General features: G+C 58.1%; 1 protein-coding gene across 6 annotated transcripts in view; it reads left to right on the top strand.

The window, feature by feature from the left end:
- IQSEC1 (IQ motif and Sec7 domain ArfGEF 1) overlaps positions 1–25,129 on the top strand; it is a 118,966-nt gene that overhangs the window by 79,754 nt on the left and 14,083 nt on the right. For 5 of the 6 annotated variants that reach the window (XM_040628395.1, XM_040628398.1, XM_040628400.1 and 2 more), the window contains exons 3-8: positions 573–1,822; positions 14,351–14,512; positions 17,131–17,253; positions 18,575–18,741; positions 23,243–23,382; positions 23,857–23,886. In XM_040628395.1, coding sequence (XP_040484329.1) covers positions 573–1,822; positions 14,351–14,512; positions 17,131–17,253; positions 18,575–18,741; positions 23,243–23,382; positions 23,857–23,886 — 1,872 coding nt within the window. The remainder of the gene's footprint in view (positions 1–572; positions 1,823–14,350; positions 14,513–17,130; positions 17,254–18,574; positions 18,742–23,242; positions 23,383–23,856; positions 23,887–25,129) is intronic. The other variant, XM_040628396.1, reaches the window with a different exon arrangement.

Below are 25,129 nucleotides of genomic sequence, written 5' to 3'. Positions count from 1 at the left end.
ATTCTCTCAGGCCTGCCTGAAACTCAGTGACACCACGCCCCCCAGCTGGTAAGAGCACATGGTTGCTGTTGTAAAGAGGAACGGAGTCCAGAAGCCTGCAGCCAATGCTCAGCGTCCAGGATCTCACTGAAATCTTTGGCAGGTCTCTTAACCTGCTCGTGCCTCGGGTTCCTCCTCTCTGGAGGGGCTGCCTGCACCTCTTCCAGCATCTCCCCAGTTTTGTTAAACCACAGGCCACAAGATGCACTGGTGCCAAAGGCTTCTGTGGCCAAAGAAATTTGGGAGCGTGCCACCTTTTAAAGGTTCTGGGAAGTCCTGCGGGGAGCATCCTTGGTTTCACTTCAATGTGGGGCTTCTCCGAGATCTTATTGGACCCGGGGAACCCCTGTTTTGCACAACCTCACAAGCATGCCTCCGCAGTTGCCATAACCCACTTTGGGATGTGCCGAGGCCGTTCCGGATGGTGCTGCTGCGGAGCCGGGCAGCGGGCACGACCGTGGGTGGGCATGGAGCCGTGCCAGCACACGGGCTTGTGCTCACTGATGTCCTGTCCTTCCGCACCCCCCGACCAGGTGGAGATGCTAGAACGCAAGTATGGGGGCCGCCTCGTGACCCGCCATGCGGCCCGCACCATCCAGACGGCCTTCCGCCAGTACCAGATGAACAAGAACTTCGAGCGCCTGCGCAGCTCCATGTCAGAGAACCGCATGTCGCGCCGCATCGTGCTGTCCAACATGAGGATGCAGTTCTCCTTCGAGGGCCCGGAGAAGGTGCACAGCTCCTACTTCGAGGGGAAGCAGGTCTCGGTGACTGATGATGGCTCTCAGCTGGGGGCCCTCGTGCCTTCCGAGTGCAGCGACCTTGGCGAGCCACCCACCCTCAAGTCTCCCGCCCCGTCCAGCGACTTCACGGACGCCATCACGGAGCTGGAGGACGCCTTCTCGCGGCAGGTGAAGTCACTGGCTGAGTCCATCGACGACGCCCTCAACTGCCGCAGCCTGCACGCCGAGGAGGCGCCGGCCCCCGACGCCGGGCGGGCCCGGGACGCCGAGCCCAAGCCGGCCCTGCACGGCGTGGACCACCACAAACTGGACGAGATGACGGCCTCGTACAGCGACGTCACCCTGTACATCGACGAGGAGGAGCTGTCACCGCCCCTGCCCCTCTCGCAGGCGGGGCACCGGCCGCCCAGCACGGAGTCGGACCTGCGGCTGCGGGCCGGGGGTGCCGCGCAGGACTACTGGGCGCTGGCTCACAAGGACGACAAGGGGGACACGGACACAAGCTGCCGGAGCACACCGTCGCTCGAGCGGCAGGAGCAGCGGCTGCGGGTGGAGCACCTCCCGCTGCTCACTATCGAGCCGCCCAGCGACAGCTCCGTGGAGCTCAGCGACCGCTCGGACCGCAGCTCGCTCAAGAGGCAGAGCGCCTACGAACGCAGCCTGGGCGGGCCGCAGGGCAGCCCCAAGCACGGCCCCCTGGGCGGTCCCCCCAAGGGCCTACCCCGGGAGGAGCCAGAGTTGCGGCCCCGGCCCCCCCGGCCCCTGGACAGCCACCTGGCCATCAACGGCTCGGCCAACAGGCAGAGCAAGTCGGAGTCCGACTACTCGGATGGCGACAACGACAGCATCAATAGCACATCCAATTCCAACGACACCATCAACTGCAGCTCCGAGTCGTCGTCCCGTGACAGCCTGCGGGAGCAGACGCTCAGCAAGCAGACCTACCACAAGGAGACCCGCAACAGCTGGGACTCACCCGCCTTCAGCAACGACGTCATCCGCAAGAGGCACTATCGCATCGGCCTCAATCTCTTCAACAAGTGAGTGCCTGCCAGCCCCGCGGGAGGGAGCGGGGCGGGCCTTCCTCTCACGCCCCAGGGCCTTTGCGTGCACCGAGGGTTTAAAAGAGCATGTGTGAGGGCGCGACACGGGGCTAGGGGGGCCTCTAGCAGCACCTGGCACAGCGATGCTGTCATAGAGGGGACTGGAGCCTGGTGAGTGGGGGGCCCGGCCCCCTCCCAAGGGCCCTGTTGTGGGGAGAACAGAGTCTCCCAGGCTGAGCAGCAACCAAATGAGGGGTTTCTCTGTGACCAAGCAACATGGGGACAGGGGTCAGGGCCTTGTCAGCCCCTAGAGCAGAACCCAGCACACAGTAGCGTCTCAGGAAATGTGAATGTGAAGGCTGACGGCGCTGTGTAACGTGCCCAGCCGTGAACACCAGGCTCGCTCGGGGGTTTGGACTGGATTCGCTGGGTGGTGAGGGGCATGAAGGTCTTTGGGCAAGCGCATGATGGGGTCCGAGTCTGAGCAAGGTCTCCCAGGGCAGGTACGGGCTCGGTTCGGCGGCGCACGTCGGGGGACGCAGGACACAGGTAACCTGGTGCTGACAGAAGTCTCAGCAAGGTCCTTTGGGAGATGTGTGAATTGGGTCTACTGAGTGGCCGCTCCCCACCGGGAGTTCTAGAAAGGTGCTGTGGGGGCAGTCCTGAGAGCAGATTTAAGGAGGGAGACGGGTATTTAAAGCGTGCTATTCTTAGCACAGCCGAAAATAGCTAGCGGAAGGAGAGGAGGGCCGCACACTCCCTTGGAAGGGACGCTGGCGGACTCTGGTTATTAAACCTCATATTTCACATCATTTCCATCCATGGGGCCTCTGGGATTGGGGGTCATGAGACGTCAGCCTGGCGCTGACTCCTCCAAGGCTGGGGACACGGCCAGACTGCCTGGTGGTGACGGACACACACCCGCTGCACTTCCCTGCTCTCTGCTTCCTCTTCGAGATGGAGGGAGACTTGGGGGCACTGTTGAGCCACCCCCGCTACAAATGCAGGTGCTGCACTATCTCAGGGACCCAGAGAGGCCTGTCCCAGAGGGTGGGTGGGGAACAGCACACATCCATGCGAGCAGCCAAGGGGCTCTGGGTCACTGGTCCTCACTCAGCTGAGAGCTACGAGTCTCGAGCCCCTTGCATCTGCACGGGTGCTCTCTCCCGAGACTCCCATCAGCCCATGGTTCACGGCCCGTAGGGACAGCCTCACCGCTGCACGAGCTGTGGCCGGAGCAGCACATCAGCAGGAAGGGCCCTGACCTGCTGAGCCCATCCTGAGCTCTGTCCCAGAAGTCTGCTTCCACCTGCTTCTGGGCATCGCCAGCTCCCAGGTCGTCTTAGACCCATGCCAGGGCCCTCTTTTTGGGGGAGCTGAACTGACTCGGGGGCTCCCTTAGTGCCCAAGCCCACCGTGTCCCTGTCAGCTTCCAGGGATGTCCCAATGTAGGGGGTCTCAGCTGTGTCGACAGGTAGAGGCCAGAAAAAACAGTCCCTCCACCAACCAGCGTTGGTCTGTGTAGATTCGCTCTAGCTCTGTTTTTAGTTATGTGCGCGGCCCAGGAACACATTCCCCGTGGAAAATGAAAGCCTTCCAGTTAGGATAAACATTCCCTTTGGCTCTTGTCATTTTGGAGTCTCTCCTCCCAGATCTCTATTCCATGCATGTGTGGGCTCTTAGGAACTGCAGACAGCCGTGGTTCAGAGCACAGCTCCGGGGCCAGACTGCCCGGGCTCACACCCTGGCCTTTTGTCTGTACAGTGGGGCTGGGCCCAATAGTGTCCACCTCGCAGGGTGTGAGTTGTAAGGAAGCAGGTATGTGAAGTGCTTGGAGCAGCCTGGCACCAAGTAAGTCCTCTCCCAAGTGTTAGCTGCTGTTGCTGCGGCCTTGCTGACATTATCTGGGGCCTGGGGTTGTGGGCGTCATCTTACTGGGATATCACCGCATGGCTTGCTGTTGGAGATCCCCCCCGCCCCGCCACCATCAGTGTGCATGGGCCACCTCCCGCCTGCCTACTGCTGTGTAGTGGTCCCTGGTGTGGCTCTCCATATTGTTGACCTGGCCACTTGCTTCCACTTCTTCGTAATTACCAACCATAGATGACAACGAGTGTGGATCTATGCTTTACATACACTCCCAAGGGAGTCTGTAGGGAAGCCAGCTGAAAGGATTATGGAGGCTTAGGTAGGCACGGTTTTCACTGAAAACTTACTCTTTAGAGGGGGCTCTACCCACTTCCGCTCTCCGCAGTTGGATCTCAGAGGTCCTCTTTCTCCCACATGCTTGGCGACACTCAGTGTTATCCCCCCTCAATCAAAGGGTAGAGATTGTTGTCTCTTGATCATTTCAGTTTGCATTTCCCAGCTTCTAAGATGGAGCGATGGAGCATCTATATGTGTCTTGTCTTTTTTTTTTTTTTCAGTAATCGCTACGCCCAGCGCAGGGTTTGAACTCGCAACCTTGAAATCGAGTTCGCATGCTCCTCCAACTGAGCCAGCCAGGCATCCCCAGTTCATGTTCTCTGCTCATTTTTCTCTTATTTTCCTATCTATCACTTGTCTTTGAAATCTTTTTCTTTTCAGTTATAATCGCATATGGTAAAATTCACCCTTAAAAGCGTACAGTTCAGTGGTTCTCAGATATACGTCTTTAACTTTGTGCTCTTTCATCTAACAAAAGTTTTTTAAAATTTTTTGTGTTTTTAAAATTGAGATAATTGCCATCCAACGTCAGTTTCGGATGTACGAGGTAAATGATTCGATTTTTATGTATATTGCAAAATGATCACAAGAAGCTGTTACCATCCCTCACCACACATAGTTACGAATTGTTTTTTTCTTGAGATGAGAACTTTTAAGATCTACTGTCTCGGCAACTTCAAGTGTACAATCCGCTGTTATTAAGCACAGTCACCCTGCTGTACAGGAAGGTTTTAATTTTAATTAGCTAAATTCGCATTTTCTTGTTTTATTTTGTTGGGTTTCATGGTTTATTTTAAAAGGGACTCTGCCCGTGGGGGTGCCTGGGTGGCTCAGTCGGTTAAGCGTCCAACACTTCATCTCAATTCAGGTCACGATCTCACAGGGTCTTGAGTTCAAGCCCTGCACTGGGCTCCACACTGGGCATGGAGCCTACTTAATAATAATAATAATTATAATTATAATTATAATTATTATTATTATTATTATTATTATTAAAGGGGGCCCTGCCCCAAATCATAAATATGGTTTTAAAATATTTTCTTCAATATATTTGCATGCCCTTCAGGACTTTAAGTTGATATTTGTTTTGGAGAACCACACAAGGTGAGGGATTCCAACTTTTTTAAAGATTTCATTTATTAATTTGTGAGAGAGAGCACAAGAGCATAAGCAGGGGGAGCAGCAGAGGGAGAAGCAGACTCCCCGCTGAGCAGGGAGCCTAATTCAGGACTTGATCCCAGGACCCTGGGATCATGACCTGAGCCGAAGGCAGACGCCCCACCGTCTGAGCCACCCCGGCACCCCCAACTTTTATTATTCTGTAGAGATTAGCCAGTTGTTTCCAAACAGTTTATTCAACAGTCTGTCCTTTCTTCGTGGACTTGAAGCCCCATCTAATTCCCCCATGAATGGGGCCTTTTCATTCATTCAGCAGCTATTTACTGAGCGCCTGCCACACACCAGGCAGTGTTTTAGGGCCTGGGACAGATCAGGGAATAGAACAAAGATGCTCGCGCAGCTCCCCGTTCACGGTTACGGGGCCCGTTCATTCCTCCACAAGCATCAGCTCGGGGTTTCACGTGTTTTCTTATTAGAGCAAAACCCCCTCTTTTGTTCTTTTTAAAAATTGTCTCGGCTCTTTTGGGTGGGTATTCTTCCATGTGAATTTTGGAATCGCTCATTAAGGCCCTTGAGCAACCCCAGCCAACCTGTGCCCTTATTGCCTTCAGGTCAGAGAAGCACTCGGGGGCAGGAGGAGCCGGGGTTTTTACAGCGTTGCAGTCCAGCCACTACTGAAATTAAAGTTCACTGAAACTTGACCCGAATCCAGTGCCTCCGGCGCCCTAGCCACGGCGCAGGTGCTCACTGGCCACACGTGGCTCACACCGTTCGGTCGCCGCAGATCGTGCTCGTGGACGGCACTGCTCTAGGGCACTGAGGGGCAGTCAGCGGCAAGTCCGGCTCCACGCGGGGTAGGGGACAGAGTGGGGTGGCTGGCCCCCACGGCAGGTACCCGTGGACTCCATGTGAAACGTGCCCCCTGCCCACCAGGGAGGCTCCGGGGCTGTGAGAGTGTGTTACAGAGCACCAGGCTTCGTCCCGGCTCGGCCCTTGCCACCTCCTTCCCCAGCCTCCCACCCTGGCCCACACCCCCGACTGCCTCCCGGGCCCACCCGGCCTTCCAGATAGCTGTCAGTCCCCACCCCCTTCCAGTAGTAAGTTTCCTGACATAGAACTTCAGCAACCCCTCCCCCGCAAAAGGGTACATGGAGGATCTGAACGACGCCCGCAAAGTGGGCGAGCGAGGCTGTGAGTGGGGAGGGAAAACAAAACATGAGAGCTGAGAATGTGAGGCAGGCGGGCAGGGAGGGGCATCCCTGGGGCCCCTGGAGGAGGCAGCAGTCTGCCCGACATCCAGATGTCCCTCCAAGCACCTGCCCTTCACAGGCCCTGGGCCACTCGTGGAGTTCACAGCCCCAGAGGGAGGGTGGGGGTCCAGGGACTAGAGGCAGCCCCAGCCCTGCCACACACCAGCTGCAGGGACATGGCAATTCCTTGCACTCTTGGAGCCTTGCCAACTACATCTGGAAAATGGGCACAAGGTTCCTGCCTCCCAGGGCGTGGTGAGGATTAGAGCTAGTGGAACCAAGAGCCGTGCCTGGGGCCCACCATCAAGAAGGTGCTTCTGGGTGGCAGCTGGGGCTGCTGTGTCCAGAGCACAGGGATGGGAGCTTCCAGGAACTCAGGCTGTAGGAGGACCCCACAGGTGGTTTGGGGGACGGAACAGTCGAAGGTAGTGGCAGTGGCTGATAGTTCCGTGTGCTTAGCGTGTGCCAGGCACTGTTCTACAAGCCGTTGTGCTGTAAGTCCCGCTCTCTGGGGTAGGGACTCTTACTAACCCCACTGTGCAGATGCGTAGACTGAGGTTCCCAAGAGGGTCACCTGTCTGAGGTCCCACAGCCAGTGGGTGGGCGGGCTGGAACTCACACCGCTGCAGCCAGCTCCAGCGTGGGAACAGCCACGACACGTGGAGCCCCGTGCACCCCCATCAGCTCACTGGGCCACAGAAGTAAACTGAGAGCTCAGGAAGCAAAGCCATACCACCCATAGGAGGTCCATGGCCCTGGAGCAGAGGTTGTTGGGCCACCACAGCAGCAGGAGCCCGGGTCAGTACCCCCACAGCCCTGATGGGGTCCCCTGTTCCTCTGTTCCACACGCGTGCTCAGGGATACAGGCTTCACTGTGTCGGTCTCCTGTTTTATGCCCCTCTCACTGGCAAGAGCCCAGGGAAATATAGCCCTGGCCAGTTTTGTCCAGGTGGACCTGGCCAGACCTCTCCCACCTCCGGAAGACGGTGCTCACCCCCAGAGCGGCCCTGTGATGAAACAGGTGCCCTCATCAGTGAGTGATCACCTCGTGTCTGAGGGGCATGTGGGTTAAGGCCTCAACAGCCACTCGGTGTGATGGTGTGCTTGGACTCCTGCTTGGGCTGCGAGCTGTTGGGGGGTGCCCCCGAGGTCCCTTCCGGCCCAGAGAGGTAGACCTCCCTTTCACCTAGGTCCTGGCCCCTGGGGTCTGCCAGGTGCCACCCTGCTGTCGTTCCTTTTTGCAGGACGGAGGCGGAGAGCCCTGGTGTGAGTCTGGGGTGCTCCGAGATTCCACCCTTCCTGCATCCCTGGGCGGTCAGCTGCTCCCTCCCTGCCTGGGAAGCAGGCTCAGAGGCGGCAGAGCCGGGCCAGCCTCCTCAGTAAGCAGCAGAGCTGGGGGTGGGCCCCCGATCTGCTAGCCCCAACTCCGTGCTCGTCACGTGTGATGTGTTTCTTGTGATTTCATGAAAATATCAATGACAACAGCAGCCCATCTAAACATACATTAGAGCCCAGGCGCTGTGCAGAACCCTTCATGTGCGTCAGCTCACTGAATCCTCACAGTGACCCTGGGACACTCGGCTCTAGGGAGCCAGGGCTCAGAGAGGTCAGGTGCTAGCTCGAGGCCACAGAGCCAGACATGCTGGCTCCAGGGTTCCGGTGAGCTAGAGCTATTCACTGCTGCTGGTAGTGCTGACAGTTGAAAGATCGGCTGCCTTCAGGGCACTTTGAGCTGCTAAGGAGGAGGCTGGGTTCCCATTCCCCTGGACATGAGCTACCCATCCAGCCCGTGCCCCTCACTGCCCTCACTGCCCTCACAGCCCTGGGGGTCCCTAGCCATGTCCTGGGTCTGGGGTGGCTGGTGCTGAGTCTCTCGGGGAAGAAAACCGTGCCAGGGCAGGCCCCGCACGGCAGACAGCCATGATGGAGGGTAATTCCTCCACCTTTTCTCTGTAATAAGGGCAAGCCCTGTTCAACTTGGGCTCCCGGCATCAGGAAGAGCTTTGTAAAAATCAGAGCTGCATGAAATACAGTCTGAAGGGGTAGTGAGCTTGCTGGCCCTGGAAGTATGTGAGCAGATGGAAGGTGGCCACTCCTTCGTAGGACACTGGGGGCATTTGAGCCTGGATTGTCCAATCGAAGGGCACTTCCAGGCATACAGGGATTGTCCGAGTACCGAACTTGGTGAGTCCCTCCTCCCGTGGTCAGCTGAGACCAGTCACGGGGTTGGCTCAGCTTCCTGACCGCAGAGGGTCCTCGGGCACTGTAGGTAAACAGATCCTGTGTGGGTCTCTGTTAAAATCAGGGCCTTCTCCATTGCAAGTGACAGGAACCCAGTCAGACTGGTTTAAGCAGAGGCCTTACTGGTTCTGGACCTGAAAAGCTGTTGGGCATCTCCTGGCCGTTTTCCCCAGACTCGTCTCCTGCCGGTGCCCCACCAGGGCAGGAGGCCTGCCAGCCGTCCCAGGCTCATGGTCCAGCCTCACAGCAACCCCAGCAGGAAGAGAGCTTCTCCTCTCTCATCAGCCCCTGCTGGCTCGCTCCGAACTGCTTACGGTGGTCAGCAGGATCCGGGGCTCTGACTGGCCAGGGGGAGTGAGGTCAGCCCGCAGAGTCAGTGGGACAGAGTGGGTGGGGTGGGAAATCCGGAAGCCAGCTCGATGCCAGGCAGGGAGGTGTGGACAGCCGCCCACTTTACGTCTCTTCAGCTACTCGGGCAACTAGAAACGACAGGAGAAGCCCATTGTTGACCCTGTAGACCCCTGCTGGGACAAGAGCCTGCAAAGCACTCAGCTCGGGGCTCCAGCAAGTGGGTGATCCGTCAGTGTGGTGCCCAGCCTTGTGACCGCCCTCCCTGGAGCCCCGCAAGCTCGGCGTCCCCACTGACTGCTCGCAGCCCGGGGACAGGAGATGCACGTGAGAGACGCCACTGGTGTGGTCTGCACACGCTGGCCCGTCACCGCCAAGTCTGAATCAGCAGCTGACGTGGAGGAACGCCGGCCTCGCCTCGCGGCCGACAGCAGGGCCCAGCTATAGACTGTCCCACACCAGCCTGCCCTGCTGATGCCTTTCAAGGACCCTTGACAGTGGGGCCCAGAATGCAGAAGCAGGTCAGGTGTGGATGGCACAAGTGTCCCCCACTGTTGACGCTGGGCCCTTAGAGAAGCTAGCGGGCTCAGCAACTGGATAGACTGGCTTTTCAGGAGCAGTGATGGTGGGGAGGGCAGAGTGAGACTTTGGGGGGCTTCTCGGAGCAGAGGAGTGGGCTGAAACTCCCGGCACGCTTTCTGTCGCCTGGCAACCTTGGAGCCCAGTTATTTGACCTCTCTGTGCCCTCTTTTCGTTATGAGTCAACTACGGCTTTTGCATTGACCATTCTGTCTAGCAGGGTCCCTCTTCCTGGCTCCCAGTTCAGTGGCACCTCCCCAGGAAGGCCTTTCCTGATCATCCCCCCACCTTCCTGCCAAAGTCCACGCCTTCTCCAGGTCACCAAGGCACTGCTTGGGTTTCGTTCTGCGTGTTGGTGACCCTCCTCTTGGAGCCATACGACCAAGACTATTTTTTGAGGGCTTGGAGGCATTAACTCATTTAACCTTCACAGTACCTTTGCCGTGTGCACTGTTGCTGTCCCCGTTATTCGGACAGGAAAGCTGAGGCACGGGGAGATTAAGTAACTTGCCCAGGTCCCCCAGGCTGTTTAAGTGGAGCTGGGTGTGAGCTTGGACCTCTGGCTCCGGAAAACATGCCTGTGACTCCTGTACTGTGAGTATTTCTATATCCTGGGAGTTTATTTCCCTCCTTTACCATGCTCCAGCTAGGGTGTTTTTCAAGGATGGGGACTTTGTTGGCTTTTTGTGGGTTTTTTTAATTTTTTAAAATTTTTTTAAAGATTTTTTTTTATTTGTCAGAACGCACGCACAAGCAGGGGGAGCGGCAGGCAGAGGGAGAAGCAGGCTCCCCGCTGAGCAAGGAGCCTGATGCGGGACTCGATCCTAGGACCCGGATCGTGACCTGAGCCGAAGGCAGCTGCTTAACCGACTGGACCACCCAGGCGTCCCTAGGGATGGGGACTTTGGCCCACAGGCGTGCTAGCACAGCCCCTGGCCCAGAACAGGTGCTCAACAGATGTCTGTGGAATGAATGAAGACGTGAATCCAGGGGCAGAAAGCCCGGATCTTGTCCTGAAGGGGTTGGGAGGCCCTGGAAGGTTTTAAAACAGGGTCCTGATGACACCGGGTAAAGCACGCCTTCTCTAGGGCACGTTTTGTTCCTCCTCTGTTGGGTGTGCTCTGGGTGAGCCAGGCCCTTGCTGGACCTAAGGTTCGTGAGCCGGCTGAGCCCCAGTCTGTGTCCTCTTCAGTCTTCAGGACCTGGGGTTCCGGACAGAAGTCCCACTGCACCCTCATAAAGAAGCGAATGTAAAGCCACAGCTGGGGAGGGAGACAGAGCCCCAGCACTGTGTCTGTGCCCTGGGGTGGAACTAGACTCCATGTGACCCGGTTTCATAGCCGGACTCACCCTTCTTTGCCAGGCTGGGTGGGCCCCGTCGCGTCGGCACCCGTCACAGGCCGGCCAGGCGCTGTTCTCATCAAGTCTCTCCGGGACGAGACAGCAGGGGCGTCCTCCCGAGGTGGGCTCCCTGGTTACCTGCGGCAAGCGAAGGTGCCAGAAAGGATCCTGTGGCTCCCATAGGAAGTGCCACGCATCCCTTCTCGCACGGTGCCTTGGCCATAGTGTGTCACCCAGTCCCCTAACTGCCACACTTAGTGGCAGCACTGATGACTCATCCCCTCGCATCCCTTCGCCGAGCAGGTCACTGGGCATGACGCTTAGCAAGATCTAGGGCATGTGCCCCTTCAGTCAGCAGGGAGCTCTGTGAGAGAGCCGTGGATCTAGGACCCCTGCCTGGCAGGGCCCTCAAGGGCACCCTGTCAAGGTGGACGCGGCCAGCAAGGTCCCGACAGGCAGGGAACTCATATCGTCAGACGTCCAGTGCACTGGCTGAAGAGGATGGTGAAGGCCGGGCCACTCCCCTGCATAAAGCCATCCAGAGGCTTCCTTGGACAGCCATATTCATCCTGACCCTGGAGCTCCCAGCCTGGCCTGCACCCACACCCCCAACCCCAGCTCCTTACCTGTGCCTCCTGCCACCACATCCTTCCTCTCAGCTGCTCAGCGAGCTCCTGGTCACACTGGTCAAGTCCCAATGAGTTCAGATTCTTTCCTCCTGTGACGTCGCTGTGCAACCCGCCAGGTGGAACCAGGCCCTGCCGCATTTGGTTCAAACTGGATCACAATATTCCGCAAATATTGTCATCTCTACCCTCAGGCAGTGCACTGTAGCCTGGCTGCCTGCGGGAGGCTCCTCGCTGAGCTCTCGCACCTGGGACCTAGCCTTGCTCCCCGCAGAGCAGCCAGCGGGAGCTTCTTTTTTTTCTTTTTTTTAAAGATTTTATTTATTTATTTGACAGAGACAGCCAGTGAGAGAGGGAACACAAGCAGGAGGAGTGGGAGAGGAGGAAGCAGGCTCCCAGCGGAAGAGCCTGATGTGGGGCTCCATCCCAGAACGCTGGGATCACGCCCTGAGCCGAAGGCAGACGCTTAACAACTGCGCCACCCAGGCACCCCTAGCGGGAGCTTCTTAACCATGGACGTCGGGTCCCATCACTGCCCGGTTCATAACACACTGGGGCTTCTCATCTCACCCAGAGGAAAACCAGATTCCCCCGTGGCCTGCACGCGCTGTGGGAACCGGCCTGCCCACCCTGCTGCTCTCTCCCCTCCCCCAGGGCCCCTGCTCTCAGCCACCCTGGGGCAACTTTCTGGTCCTGGATCCTGCAAAAAACCTTTTGTCACCTTAGGGCCTTTGCATTCACTTCTGCCTCCACCCAAAAAGCTCCCTAAGCACCTACGTCACTGCCCAGTGTCACCTGCTCAGAGAAAGCCTCTGATTCATGGGCAAGTGCCCCTCCCTCTGCCCTCCAGCCATCATTCAGTCCCTTTGTCCTTCAGACCAAGGATGAGAGCCTGCCATTGTGGGGTGTTCTTGACCAGCCCCACTCACTGCTGTCATCCTGAGCGGTACCTAGCAAAAAGTAGACTCTGGGTACTTAATCTGTGAAGAATCCGCATTCCCATGGCCCCTCGTAAGACTCCTTCGTGCGGTGTGTCCCACTCTCCCGCTGCGTTCTCTTCCTCCCAGGCGGAGGAGCCCATATCCTCAAGTCCGAGATGTGTGTGACGCTGGTGTGTAAACACAGGAGAGGGCAGAGTGGGGAGGGCAGCCAGCCCCCCAGGGAAGCGTCCCGGGCCTGGATCTGGGCCCTCTGTTGGGGCCGGCCCAGGCTGGGTGGCTGACGCGGTGCCTGAGTGGGGTGGCCCGGCGCAGCTCTCCAGTCATGGCCACACAGGAGCACAGGCCCAGGAGTGCCAGATGGCCTGATTTTTCAAGAGAAGCCAGAAATCTGGATTCTGGATTGAGCTCTCCTAATTTCTACATGTTGGCAACTCACTAACATTCCTTTCACTAATGTCGTGCAAGCTAAAGAAAAGACGTCTGTGGGCTTGCTGTGGTGACCTCTGACCTAGAAGTTGAGGAAGAGGGAAGTGGGCATGGGTTGGGGCTCTGTGGGGGCTGGCGTGGAGCAGGGCAGGGAGGGAGCGTGAGCCGAGTGGCTGGAGAAGCCTGGGACGGGGCAGCTCTTGGTTGGCTACCCCAGAGTCCTGAGGAGGAATGGGGTATGTAGCAGGGGTGGGGGAGCCGTGCCAGGGCCCAGCTGGCCAGCGGCCACTCCCTGCCAAACTCCTGGAGGTGATGTTAGGGTGTGTGGTCATCCCGGGGTAAAAACAGCAAGGTCACCTTGCAGAGGGAGCTCTGCTTTGCTTGCAGGTAGCAATATAGTATGTGCTGGACGCTGCTGTCGGCCAGGAGCCGCGTGTTTATGGGGACAGGTGGATACCCGCTCTCGCCGCCAGCCTCCTAGGGGATAGCAAAACACTGATCTGTACCTGCTGGCGTGAGCCGTAGGGCCCGGCTCCCCCCACCCCCTGCACGGTGCTGGATATACCACAAGGGTTCCATAGCTCCTCAGGCCCTTCTGAGGCTCTTGGGTTGGCACAGGACACCTGCTTTCCGAGGGTCACACACGCAGCCCCCTCACACCACCCAGTGAGGTCTGCCAAGCCTGTACCATGCCATGGACCAACAGGAGGACAGAGGCCCAAAGGGAGGAGAGGGGGCCTCCCTCCACCATAGGCCAGCCGGCCCCGTGGCTTCCAGGGCAGGTGGACTCACTCAGCCCTGCAGGCCAGCCCAGCCCTTCCCAGAAATGCTCTTTGCCAGGAAGGGTCAGTGCTGCACCTTCACTTCCTCTCCTCTAAATTGGGGCTAGGTGCTTCCATGGTGCTCACTGCACACATCGTTCCAGGCACCTGACTCTCTCAACTCAGGAAGCCCTTACGACAAAGGTAGTTGAGGCTACTGGCTGGTCACGCGGTTGTCAGGCTCCTCAACAGCCCGGGTAACAAGAGCGCCAACCCCCAGGAGGCGTGTGGAAAGTTAGTGTGCGTAGGGTGCTTAGACAGTGGTGCTCAGAGTAAGGCCTCAGTGCGCCTTAGAGACTGTTTGCCGTCGGGGGGCGGAGGGCAGGCCAGTATGTGCAGGGCAAGGGCTTCCGGTCTGCCTGGCAGTGAAACGCGGGGCAGTGACTTCCACCCAGAGGGGCGTTTGGGGCAGTGCGGAATACTAGGGCGGTGGGGTCGGTCCCTGCTCCGGCACCCGTGGCCACACCGCTGCTGATGGCCCAGTCCCAGGCCATGCCTGGTGCAGGGTCTGGGCAGTTCTGAGTTCCTCCAGCGGAACAGGACAGGGCACCCGGAGTACCCAGGGAGGAGGGCAAGCCCGGAGGGGTTGGGGCAGCCGGGGCTGAGCCTGTCTCTCGTCCCCCCACAGGAAGCCTGAGAAGGGCGTCCAGTACCTCATCGAACGCGGCTTTGTGCCTGACACGCCAGTGGGGGTGGCGCACTTCCTGCTGCAGCGCAAAGGCCTCAGCAGGCAGATGATCGGCGAGTTCCTGGGCAACCGGCAGAAACAGTTCAACCGAGACGTGCTGGAGTGAGTTCCGGGGCTGGGGGGGTGGGGGTGTAGACGTGCGCGTCAGGCTTACCCTGCTCTCTGGCACATACACCGAATCCTCCCCTTAGCTCTTTCTTGCTCCTAGACACACACAGACACCCCACATTGTTTTGCACGTCGTACCCTGCCAGGCATACGTGCATGCTTCCACCCTCGGGCTGTACAGTTCACACGCTGCCCTGCGGGCCCCCCTGCACGCACCCTTGGCCCCTCCATCCCTCTCCAGCAGGGCCAAGCCACCGCAGCACTGGGGGGTTAGAGGTCTGAGCTCACTCCCCCAGCCTGACTGCCAGCGTCCTGACACACCCTCAGTGGGGGATTTAGAGGGGAACAGGGAGCCCAGAGACCCCAGTGCCTCCCTCCCCTGCGTCTCTCTCCTGCCTCTCCTGGCCGGGAGATCTGGGGGTGAGAGTCCAACCATGGCTGGCAGCCACGGCCCTCCCAGCTACTTGGAACTCTGCCGAAAACCAGGTTTCCAGCTCCCTGGGAACTCTTGGCAGTTTTGAGAAGCCCTGTCCAGCTCGTACCCCAAATCTCTCCATTCCTTCTTGAGACTGTCCTAAGTAGAAAGGCCTCCTGTGCTTGGACCCTTGGGTTTATAGACCAGTTACCGTGTATGGGCCCTGCCTCGTCCTCAAACACGTGGGGGTGGGTGTTAGGTCTCACTAAGCCCCTCTCACAGAGGAGGAGCCAAAGCTTCGGGACAGGACGAAATAGGGTAGCTCGGGACCCAAGGGGGCTTCCCCAGGCCCGCTGTTGAGGATATTCTGACCCGGCAGCTACACACCGAGATGTAGGCCGGGAGCAGAAATCAAAGCGGAATAAAGAGCAAACCATGAGTAACAAGGGCAGTGCCTTGCACCTGTCCAGCCCTGCCTCATCGGATGAAAGAACGACGTCAAGGGGGTGGGTGGCCGGCCTTCTGGGGCCAGGCGGCTCTGCCATAAGGAAGAGCCTGGCCACCTGTGTGCCAGCCATGTCTACACTTCCCTGGAAGGAGGCGGGCAGGTGCCCGGGCCTCTTTTGCAGGTGAGGAAACCCGGGCTCAGGGAAGGGCTAGCCTGGGTGCTCCCCACCCCCACACACGTAGACTCACATGACACGTATGTATCGTTCAGTCACACGTACCCCCAGCACACACGCGGACACACAGGCCACAGTGAGCCACGGCCTTCGGCAGCAGCTCTAGCTGGCACCCAGCAGAATGGCGTCTGAGCCCTTCCTTGGCCAGGCGTGCACACCGGGGCTGCGTTCTCCCGCTTGCGGTTTCTGTTCCGGCTCCGCAGGAAATCCTGCTGCATTGTTCCTACGGTTAGTGCCCCTCTCTGCCTTTTCCACCAGCCTCAGGAAGCAGTTCAGGGGAAAGCAGATGGGGTCCTTAGTGAATTGGACCTAAGACTGTCTTGGGCCAGCCCTCCACCCCCTGCAGCCATTCCTGTGCTCCCCCCAGGCTCGCCCCCACCCCCAAGCTAGCTGCTGGTCCATAGGAAATCCGTGCATTGTTCTCCCCCATCAGAAAATAGCAGCAGCCTCAGGAAGCAGCGATCCTCACCCCCCACCCCCGACCCTCCACACCAGGCGTCCAGCTCAGAGGCCAGTCAGCAAATTACCCTGTGTGGTCCCTGCCCTCCCCCACCCGCTCCGCAGCAGCCTTGAAGGGTGGCACCCCAGAGCCCTGAGCGCTCAGAGAAGATAGGGGGCGCCACAGTTTATGCCAAAGCCCATTGCACCCAGCAGAGCGAGGGCCCTGGCAGTGCGGATTAGGCCCCCCATGGCCGAGGCCTCTGCGGCACCACCGGGGGTGGCCGTGGCTTTGTTACAGATAGTTACACTGGACACCACAGCCTGCTGAGTGGGTCGCTGGTGCGGACCCCACCTTCTCCGTTCGGGGGTCTGGATCAGAGGACAGAGCATGGCATGCGGAGGGCAGGGCTGGGATGAGGGGAACCAAACAAAACCTGGTTACCAGCCGCCTTTGCAAGCTCCGCTGCCCTTGGCGGATTGGCAGATGAGGGCAGCGCAGGGCCGCCAAGGCGCCCCTTGAAAAACAGCCAGCAAAACCCAGGCACCTCCCCCCAGAGCCCTCGGCTTGGAGAGATGGGCCCAGTGTGCAGTCACTGCCCAACAAGTTAGTGGCTGGCCTCTACGTCCTCCTGGAGAGGATGGGCATGCGTTGCTGGGTCCCTCGCCGACAGCCCGAGAAGGCTCGAGCAGTACGTGCTGTTCTGTGCCCTGTGTGGTGTGCACGCTGAGAGCCATTCATTTCCGCCCCGAGGGCCTTTATCAGGAGCGGCCGTAGGCTCTGGCCCCTCTGTAGAAAATGACCCACAGAGATCCAGGCACCAACATTTTCCTGCAGGGGGTCTGTAGACTCCCCCAGAAGCACAGGGGTCTTTGGGCTCTAATCCGAAGTGTGTAGTGATTGGAGGGAGCCAGGCAGAGGGCCCTTCTGGACAAGAGGCGGCCAGTTCCCCTGGCTTTGGGCAGCTCACGGCCTGCCCGGCACGGACTCCCTTTGTGCTCTGCCCCCGACAGGGAAGGCCGGCAGGGGCTGTGCGGGCAGCAGACCCTCATGTGGCCGTGGGCTCTCGTTTCAGCTGCGTGGTGGACGAGATGGATTTCTCCGCCATGGAATTAGATGAAGCCCTCAGGAAGTTCCAGGCACACATCCGGGTCCAAGGGGAGGCTCAGAAGGTGGAGCGGCTCATCGAGGCATTCAGGTTGGGGTCAGGGCAGGGCACGGGTGGGTGTCAGGAAGAGGAAGTTCCCGGCGCTGAGGCCCATGGCTCAAGGCCCAAATCCCCCCTCCAGCCCTGTCCCCTAAGCAGGGTCAGGTGGCCCTGGACGTGCCTGGGGAATGAGGCAGTAAGTAGCCCCTTCTGTGTGCCAGGGGCTGTGCTGGTTATCTCTAGAACCAGACTTTTGGACAGTCTGTTTCTCCGGGTCCTCGAGAGCATCACTCATTCACGAGTGCGTGTTGTCATTCTCTGCCCATTCACAGAGGGTGTCCTATCTCACACACCGACTCAGAGCACGAGCTGCAGAGCCAGATGGCCTGGCTCTAACAGCCACTCCGCCACTTATTAACTGTGTGACTTTGCACCGGTTACCTAACCTCTCTGTGCCTCATGTCCCTGCCTGTAGAGTGGGGATCCCAAAAGCACCTACCTGAGACCACTTTGGACATGTGGGCACACTTAGCCCAGTGTCTGGCACAGCAGAAAGCCCACAGTCAAGGTTGGCTACCGTCCCACAGTCATTCTTCCCAGGACTGTGTGCACGGTGGCTGGGTAGGAACATCCATCCCCACGCCGGGTGCGGGAGACACGGATCAGCCACTGACGCAGCCCTAGGGGCTCATCACCAGTGATGGAGCCAAGGTGGGAAATGAGGACACAACAGGAGGACAATTTTGGGGCCTTGGGAGGGGGTTGTTCAGGCACTTCCTTCCAGGAGGGCTTTCTGGAGGTGGTGGCACTAACAGAGAAGACAGGATTGAAGCCCATGTTGTCTGAGCTCCAACGGCTCCTGCCTTAGTCATGGCACCCCATGGTTCCTCTTTTCTGGTCTGCCCCCCTCACCCACCTCCTCCCTGAGCCAGGTTCCTTTCATCTCAGGGTCCCAGGTAGCAGGTTCAACACCCACTGTCACATCCCCGTTCCAGGCAGGGGAAGACAGTGGACTCGGCCCTTTAAGGTACAGCCTTAAAGATGCCCACATCCCATCTGCTCATATCCCACTGGCCAGAGCTTGGGCACCTTCTGGGCTGTATCCAATTCTGAGGGAGACAGGGTGGGTATGCAGTCCTCTCCCGCAGCAGCCGTACCAGCTAGATGACAGATGGCTGAGGTGTAAGTAGCGTAAGGAGGAGCACGTGTTACCCCCATTGACCAGATGTGCAAACTGAGGCTCTGAGGGCAGGGACAAGCCTCAGCCGTTCAGTGCCGGGGCCGGAGCAGCGGCCGCCGTCCTGAGGGAGGGGCAGACCCGCATCCTGCCTACCAAAGAGGTCCTGACCCTGCTCCCTGTCCCGGCCCCCAGCCAGCGGTACTGCATCTGCAACCCCGGGGTGGTTCGGCAGTTCCGGAACCCAGACACCATTTTCATCCTGGCGTTCGCCATCATCCTGCTCAACACCGACATGTACAGCCCCAACGTCAAACCCGAGAGGAAGATGAAGCTGGAGGACTTCGTCAAGAACCTGCGAGGTGAGCTGGCCTGGGGGCTCAGCCGGCCTCTGAGCACGTGCCCGGCCAGGGACAGGGCAGAGCCGGGGGGCTGGGCTCCCGCGCACCCCGTCCTTGCCACCGGGACCCGGGGTGAGCCTTGGTTCCACAGACACAGCACAGACGGCCGTGAAGAGTGCTGACTGCTGTGACCGTCCGCGACACGCACGGTGGGAGCACAGCCTGGGTCTCGTGCTGCCACGGGCCTCACTCGTGGAGGAAGGATGCACAGGGGTTTGACAGGTGGAGGTGCCGGGGTGGGGTGGGGGGCTAAGAAAGCTTGGCCCAGCACGGGCGGGCCGGTTACGGGCCACGGAGGCTGGATCAGGGGACGTGAGGGAGCACAGTCTGGAGCCCAGGTTCTGGGTACCCTGGGCAGGCAGGGGCCAGGCAGAGGGGCTGCACACCCTGTCCACATCACTGCTGTGCCCCCCTCTCCTACGCTCGACATTCCTCGTGGAACTGACTTGCGTGTGTGTGTGTGTGTGTGTGTTTAGAGGAACTTTCTATCATCAGTATAAACAGGAAGCCCGTGTCGTTTGCCGCACTTAGGCAGTGACAATAAAAATGAATTCGGTGGACAAAAGCTCCACAGCTGCTGCTGGCCGGGCCCCAGGGCTGAGGTGCTAAGGTGGGCAGCGGGAAGGGAGGCCTTCCTGGTGTCACTGTGGAGGAAAGGAATTGAGAAGGGGACAGCTGTCTCCCAGGTGGCACCGTGTGAGCGGATCACATGTCCTCGTGTGCCTGGAGTCCCTGGAAGGAAGAGGAGGGACTGTGTCCCTCTCCAGGGGAAACACCAGCTGTAACAGGCTGAGGTCCCCTCAGAGAGGGTGTCAGGTGTCTGTATACATACGTATGTGTATAGAGATACACACACACGCACATTTTTTTAGAGAGGGAGAAGGAGGTAGAGGCAGAGGGAGAGAGTCTCTTAGCCAGGCTCTGTATCCAGCATGGAACCCAACATGGGGCTCAGTCCCACGACCCGGAGATCATGACCTGAGCCGAAACCAAGAGTCAGACGCTTAACTTGACTGAGCCACCCAGGCGCCCCTGAGGGTGTCGTGTTTTTAAAAAAAGGAAAAAGCTGGTTGAAATCAGGCCCAACTCTGTGAGCTTGTTGGGCCATTTAAATGTACTCCTGTTGTCCTTTTTTCCTGCACAACCCCTGCTCTGTCACCCCCTCTCCTGGGACAGAATGACCCTCCCGGGGTTTGAGCTGTCCTAGCACGCCCCCTGGTGGCGGGCGCCCCTGCAACAAGCCAGCTAATGGGCTGCCCAGCCAGAGCTGGCCGAGCTGCCCCCTTTTCCCACCTGGGAAGTCAGAGAAGCCCAGGGACGGGGGCTTGGTTCAGACCACCCAGACGATGGCCATTCCCTGCACTGAGCACTCAGGGTGTGTGGCCCTCTGCTAGGTCTAAGGGATGCTGTGGGCCCCCAGGAATTCAGGCCTTACCTAGAGGTTCTAGGAAGCTAAGGAGTCTAGGAACTTCCTTAATGGCAAGTCAGCACCAGAGCGCAAGAGCACGACCAGCAGATGCTTGGATGGGGCGGGGATGTGCGCTCCTCTGTCAGCCCTAGACCTCACTCCTCGCAGGGCTGAGCCCGATTCCGGTCTTCACAGAGTCCTACGAGGCCCCAGGGTGCAAAAGCAGGCTGTACACTACATGCTGTTGGCAACCCCAGGGGAGTTGTGATTTGACTGTGATTTTTTTTCTGCCCGGAAACCTCACCCAAGTAATTGGGAGCCCCCCGCCCCCCAGATGGGGAACAACAGGAGGAGCCAGAAATGATCAGCTCTGAGGAAAGAAGGCCAGGGAAAGGATGGGGTTGCTGGGTCAGATACTGCCAGGCAGCCCCCCTTGTGTCAGTGTGGCTTTGTGGTTTGTATCCGCTCTTGCACGTGACCATCCCAGCCGCCGAGGGTTGGGGGTCATCATCCCACTTAGCAGAGCAAGCTGCTGGTTCTGTCTTCTAAGCCTGGGCCTTTCCCACCGTTCCCAAGCCAGGAACTCAGGAGTGTTCTGTTCCATCTTCCTTGTGTTCCAGAAGGGTAACCGAGGCGCAGAGGGAGGGGATTCGCCCAAGATCACACAGCAAGCGCATGTCAGAGGGGGCGGGACTCTGGTCTCCCCAGGCCCACCTGGTGCTCTGCGTTGGGCAAACATCCAGCTTGTTCTTTGTAGAGGAAACCTCCCCCCGCCAACATACACTGCACACATTTTTCTCTGTAATTGCTCACCCCAGTTCACCCAGCAGCAGGAGCACCTCTGGGGGTTGGAAGATGGGTGGGGGACAAATAGCTCACCAGCACAGAAGCCAGACGAGGAAAGCTTTTATTTTATTGATACTTGTTTTTAAATTGTTTACCCTGATTTTTTGAATGGGTATTATCCTCACATAGTTTAAAAAAAAAAAAAAAACAGAAAGTAATACAGCCTAGCAGTCACGTTCCTTGGTATTTACCCAAAGGAGCTGAGAACGTATGTCCGCACAAAATTCTGCACACAGATATTTATAGCAGCTTTAATTCCTAGTTGCCAAGACTTGGAAGCAACCAGGATGTCCTTCAGTAGGTGAACGAATACGTGAACTGGCACATCCAGACAAGGGAATATTATTCAGCGCTAAAAAGAAATGAGCTATCAAGCCACGAGAAGACCTGGAGGAACCTTAAATGCATGTTACTGAGTGAAAGGAACCAGTCTGAAAAGGCCACACACCGTGTTATTCCAGCTGTACGACATTCCAGAAAAGGCAAAGCCATGGAGACGCAAAAGATCAGTGGTTGCTGGGGGTTGGAGGGAGGGAGCGTGAGTCGGTGGAGCCCAGGGGAGTTTTAGGGCACTGACGCTACCCCTCTCACTCCACAATGGTGGATTGGTGCCATTAAGCATTTATTATCGAATGCACAACACCAAGAGCAAATCCCAGTGTGAGCTGCGGACTTTGAGTGAACGATGTGTCAGGGTAGTTTCACTGATTGTAATAAATACACCACTCTGGTGGGGGAAACTGGTAATGCTGGCGGGGGGCAGGTGTTACGAGGGAAAAAGTACAGCTATTTCCCCTCAATTTTGCTCTGATCTTAACTGCTCTAAAAAATCAGTTCTAGGGGTGCTCAGTTGGTTAAGCGTCTGCCTTCAGCTCCGGTCATGATCCCAAGATCCTGGCATTGAGCCCTGCATCGGCTTCCTGGTCAACAGGGAGCCTGCTTCTCCCTCTGCCCCTCCCCCTGCTTGTGCACGTGCACACTTTCTCTCTGACAAGTAAAATCTTCAAAAAACACACACAAACAAGTTCTAAAAAATAGTCTATTTAAGAAAAAAAAAAAGCAGGAAAGGTCTGTGGCAGAGCCCCTCCCATCCCTCCCCATGTGCCCAGGTCATTCTGACCCTGGTGTACCGCCCAGGGCTCCTCTGCTCACGCAAGTACCAACGTGCATGACTAGTTTTACCCTGTTCATTTGGCACCTTGCTTTTCTCATTTAACAAATCTGAGAGAACGGTTCCCTGTCGGTTCCCTGTGGCCTTGCTCATTCTCCTGGCGGGTATGTGGTATTTCATCCCCTCCTGTGTGGGGAACCAGTCCCGTAGTAATGGGTAAATGGGTGAATCCCAGTCTTGCGCTGTTTGGAACCCATGCTGCAATGAGTCACCTTGTTTGCGTATCCTGTCCCAGGGGATAAATTCTCCCAAAGGCAGTCAGTGGCCCGGAAGAGGTTTGAGTGTATAATTGTGACAGGCAGTAGCAAGTGGCCCAGTGCAGGGGCGGAACCATGCCCCCATCCCACCAGCAGTGTGTGAGAGGCCCCTTCCCACAGCCTCACCAACAGTGCCGGTTACCAAACCCCTGGATTTTCGCCAGCCTGCAGTCTGAGGACTGGTGTGGGTTTGCGTGTCTTTCCTGACTGGAGCTGAGTTTTCCTCACAGCGGTTTTCCGGGGTTTAGCAGAAAGGGTGCGTGCCTGTTGTCAGAGCAACCCGGGTTCAAGGCCAGACCCCCAGCTTCTGCGCACGTGATGTGGGATGACAGCTAGCAACAGGTGCACGGGATTCTCACTTTCTGGGAAACACCAGGGCTGCTCTGGCTTCCTCACAAGATCTCCGGTGCTCTTGGTGGCCCACTTCAGCTAGGACCCCCAGCTCAGAGACTCGGTCACATGGCTAGTCAGGGAGGGATAAAGCAAGAACTTGGACGCAGGGCTGTTAGCAAGCTGATGTTCATAAAGCCCTCGGAGCATGGCTGTGTTGGCCTGGTCCTGGTGGAAGGATTCTGGGGCACTTTATACTGGACTGAAGATGTTCAGTGGCTGTGGGTCCGGAAAGCCTCTGGTTCTGTTGAGGACTGGGGAGAGCGATCACTATTCTGATTGGGTTTAGAAACTGGTAAATGAGGGGTGAGCCTGGCGCACGAAGCTGAGTGGTGCCTCCGCCACCCAGGCCCCGGCCCTCCCTGACACCCGGCTGCCTCTCCTGCCCAGGGGTGGACGACGGTGAGGACATTCCCCGGGAGATGCTGGTTGGGATCTATGAGCGCATTCGCAAGCGGGAGCTGAAGACCAACGAGGACCACGTGTCCCAGGTGCAGAAGGTGGAGAAGCTCATTGTGGGGAAGAAGCCGGTATGTGGTGACCCAGCGTCCCTGGCTCCCTCACTCTCACCCACCCCCACTCCATGTGACCCTGACCCGGCTCACTGGCTTCCGCTTTGGGCCTTTTGGAACCCAGCCCCTTAGGGGCAGGGTGGCGAAATTAGCTCAGGTGTAGGGTGGCTCCTGCTATTTGGGAATAACAACCATTGGCTCTGGGTTCTATTTAAAGAGAGTTTAAAGAGAGCCCGCGGCTCTTAAACCAACAGCCAGAGCTGTGGGTGGTCCCTTAGTGCCCCGGGAACGCCTCCATTGCTCCCTCAGAGCTCTGGCGGCGAGAAAGTCTCCCCAGCTACTACTGTGGGTGGCATATCTGGACAGAGGACGTGGGAGCCGCAGGAGGGGTGCTTACCTACTTGGATGTCGTCCCGTTAGCGCTCTCCAGGCCCAGGTGCATTGTTTGAATCATTAATATCTTTGTTTGTCTGTTTCATGTTTCCCGCATAGATTGGATCCCTGCATCACGGGCTTGGCTGTGTGAGTATCCTTCTGCTTTTACATTCTGGCTGATATCCCGCCCTGGGGGTGGCCCCCGTGTCCTTTGTTCACATCACTGCATCCCCTGGCTCCCAGATCCATGATTCTAACTGCTTGAATTAATTTCCGGAGCGATAAGAAATTTGATTTTCATAATTACCCCAGCCTCGAATCTCTGCAGGCCCAGAGACTACAGCCTCCTGGGGAGGGTTGTGCCATCGGACCAGAGCAGATAGTCTCCTTCCCTCTCATCCCGGCCTGGCTGAGCACTGAGGCCAAGGCTTGTCGCCAGACCCAGAGGCACTGTGCCTGAAACAGAAGATTCCTCCCCACCCTGCTCACGCTCTGCCCCCTGACATTCCACTTGGGGCAAGTTTGCCTGCTCCCCGCAGGTGCTCCTGGATGCACGGCTATCCTGGCAGTCACGTGGCGCCTTCCTTATGCGTCTGTCTTTCCCTCTCCCCAGGCAGCCCTGTGCTGCAAGAGTCAGCATCACAACCCTGTCTGCTCCCCCCTCTTCCCAGCTTCCCCCAGAGAAAGACCACTGGATACTGCCGTGCCCGGCCCTCACCCGCCTCTCCGGCCCCACCTGCCACCATCCTCTCCCCTTCTCACTTTCGCTCCAAACAGGGCCGCTCCCTGAGCACGCCAGCCTGAGCCACGTGCTCGCTCACATCTTCCTGATGCGCTGAGCTCCGGTATCCCTGCACCAGGGCACCTGCTGCAGAGTGAACCCTCCCTGCCTGCTGTGACACTACCCAGCCCATCCTGGCCCTTTACTAACTTACGGTCTCTTGCGTGAGCCTGGGTGCTTTCAGAGCCATAACCGGGCCTCCCAGAGGGCTTGTCACCATAGCCCTTAGACACCGTACTTTGCACCTGGCCTTGAGGGTAGCTTGGACTTCGGCAGGGTGGGGGCTCACAGGAACCCGTGCTGGGGATGTTCAGAGTGGGGACCCCAGCCAGGCCCCACAGAGCGGTGGCAGCTGGCTCAGGATTTGGGATAAGGTTTTTCAGGCATCAGAACCATCGGGATTCTCTAGGAGGGACCCAGAATCTGCTCCCGGCTCTGAACCTTCCCCATTGTGTGGCTGAGAGAAGTTGCTCAACCTCTCTGTGCCTCAGTTTCCTCATCTAGAGTAGACAGTCTCTGGAGAAACCATTACAGAGACTACTGGGCTTATGTCTGTGACAGACACTTATGGGGACTCAGGGATCAGGAACTTCTCCCTGGGGGGGGGGG

Source organism: Ursus maritimus, unplaced genomic scaffold (genome assembly GCF_017311325.1).
Source record: "Ursus maritimus isolate PB19 unplaced genomic scaffold, ASM1731132v1 scaffold_14, whole genome shotgun sequence".
Taxonomy (NCBI): Eukaryota; Metazoa; Chordata; class Mammalia; order Carnivora; family Ursidae; genus Ursus; species Ursus maritimus.
The sequence above is the reverse complement of the archived record's forward strand: the minus strand, read 5'-3'. Positions and strand labels throughout refer to the sequence as shown.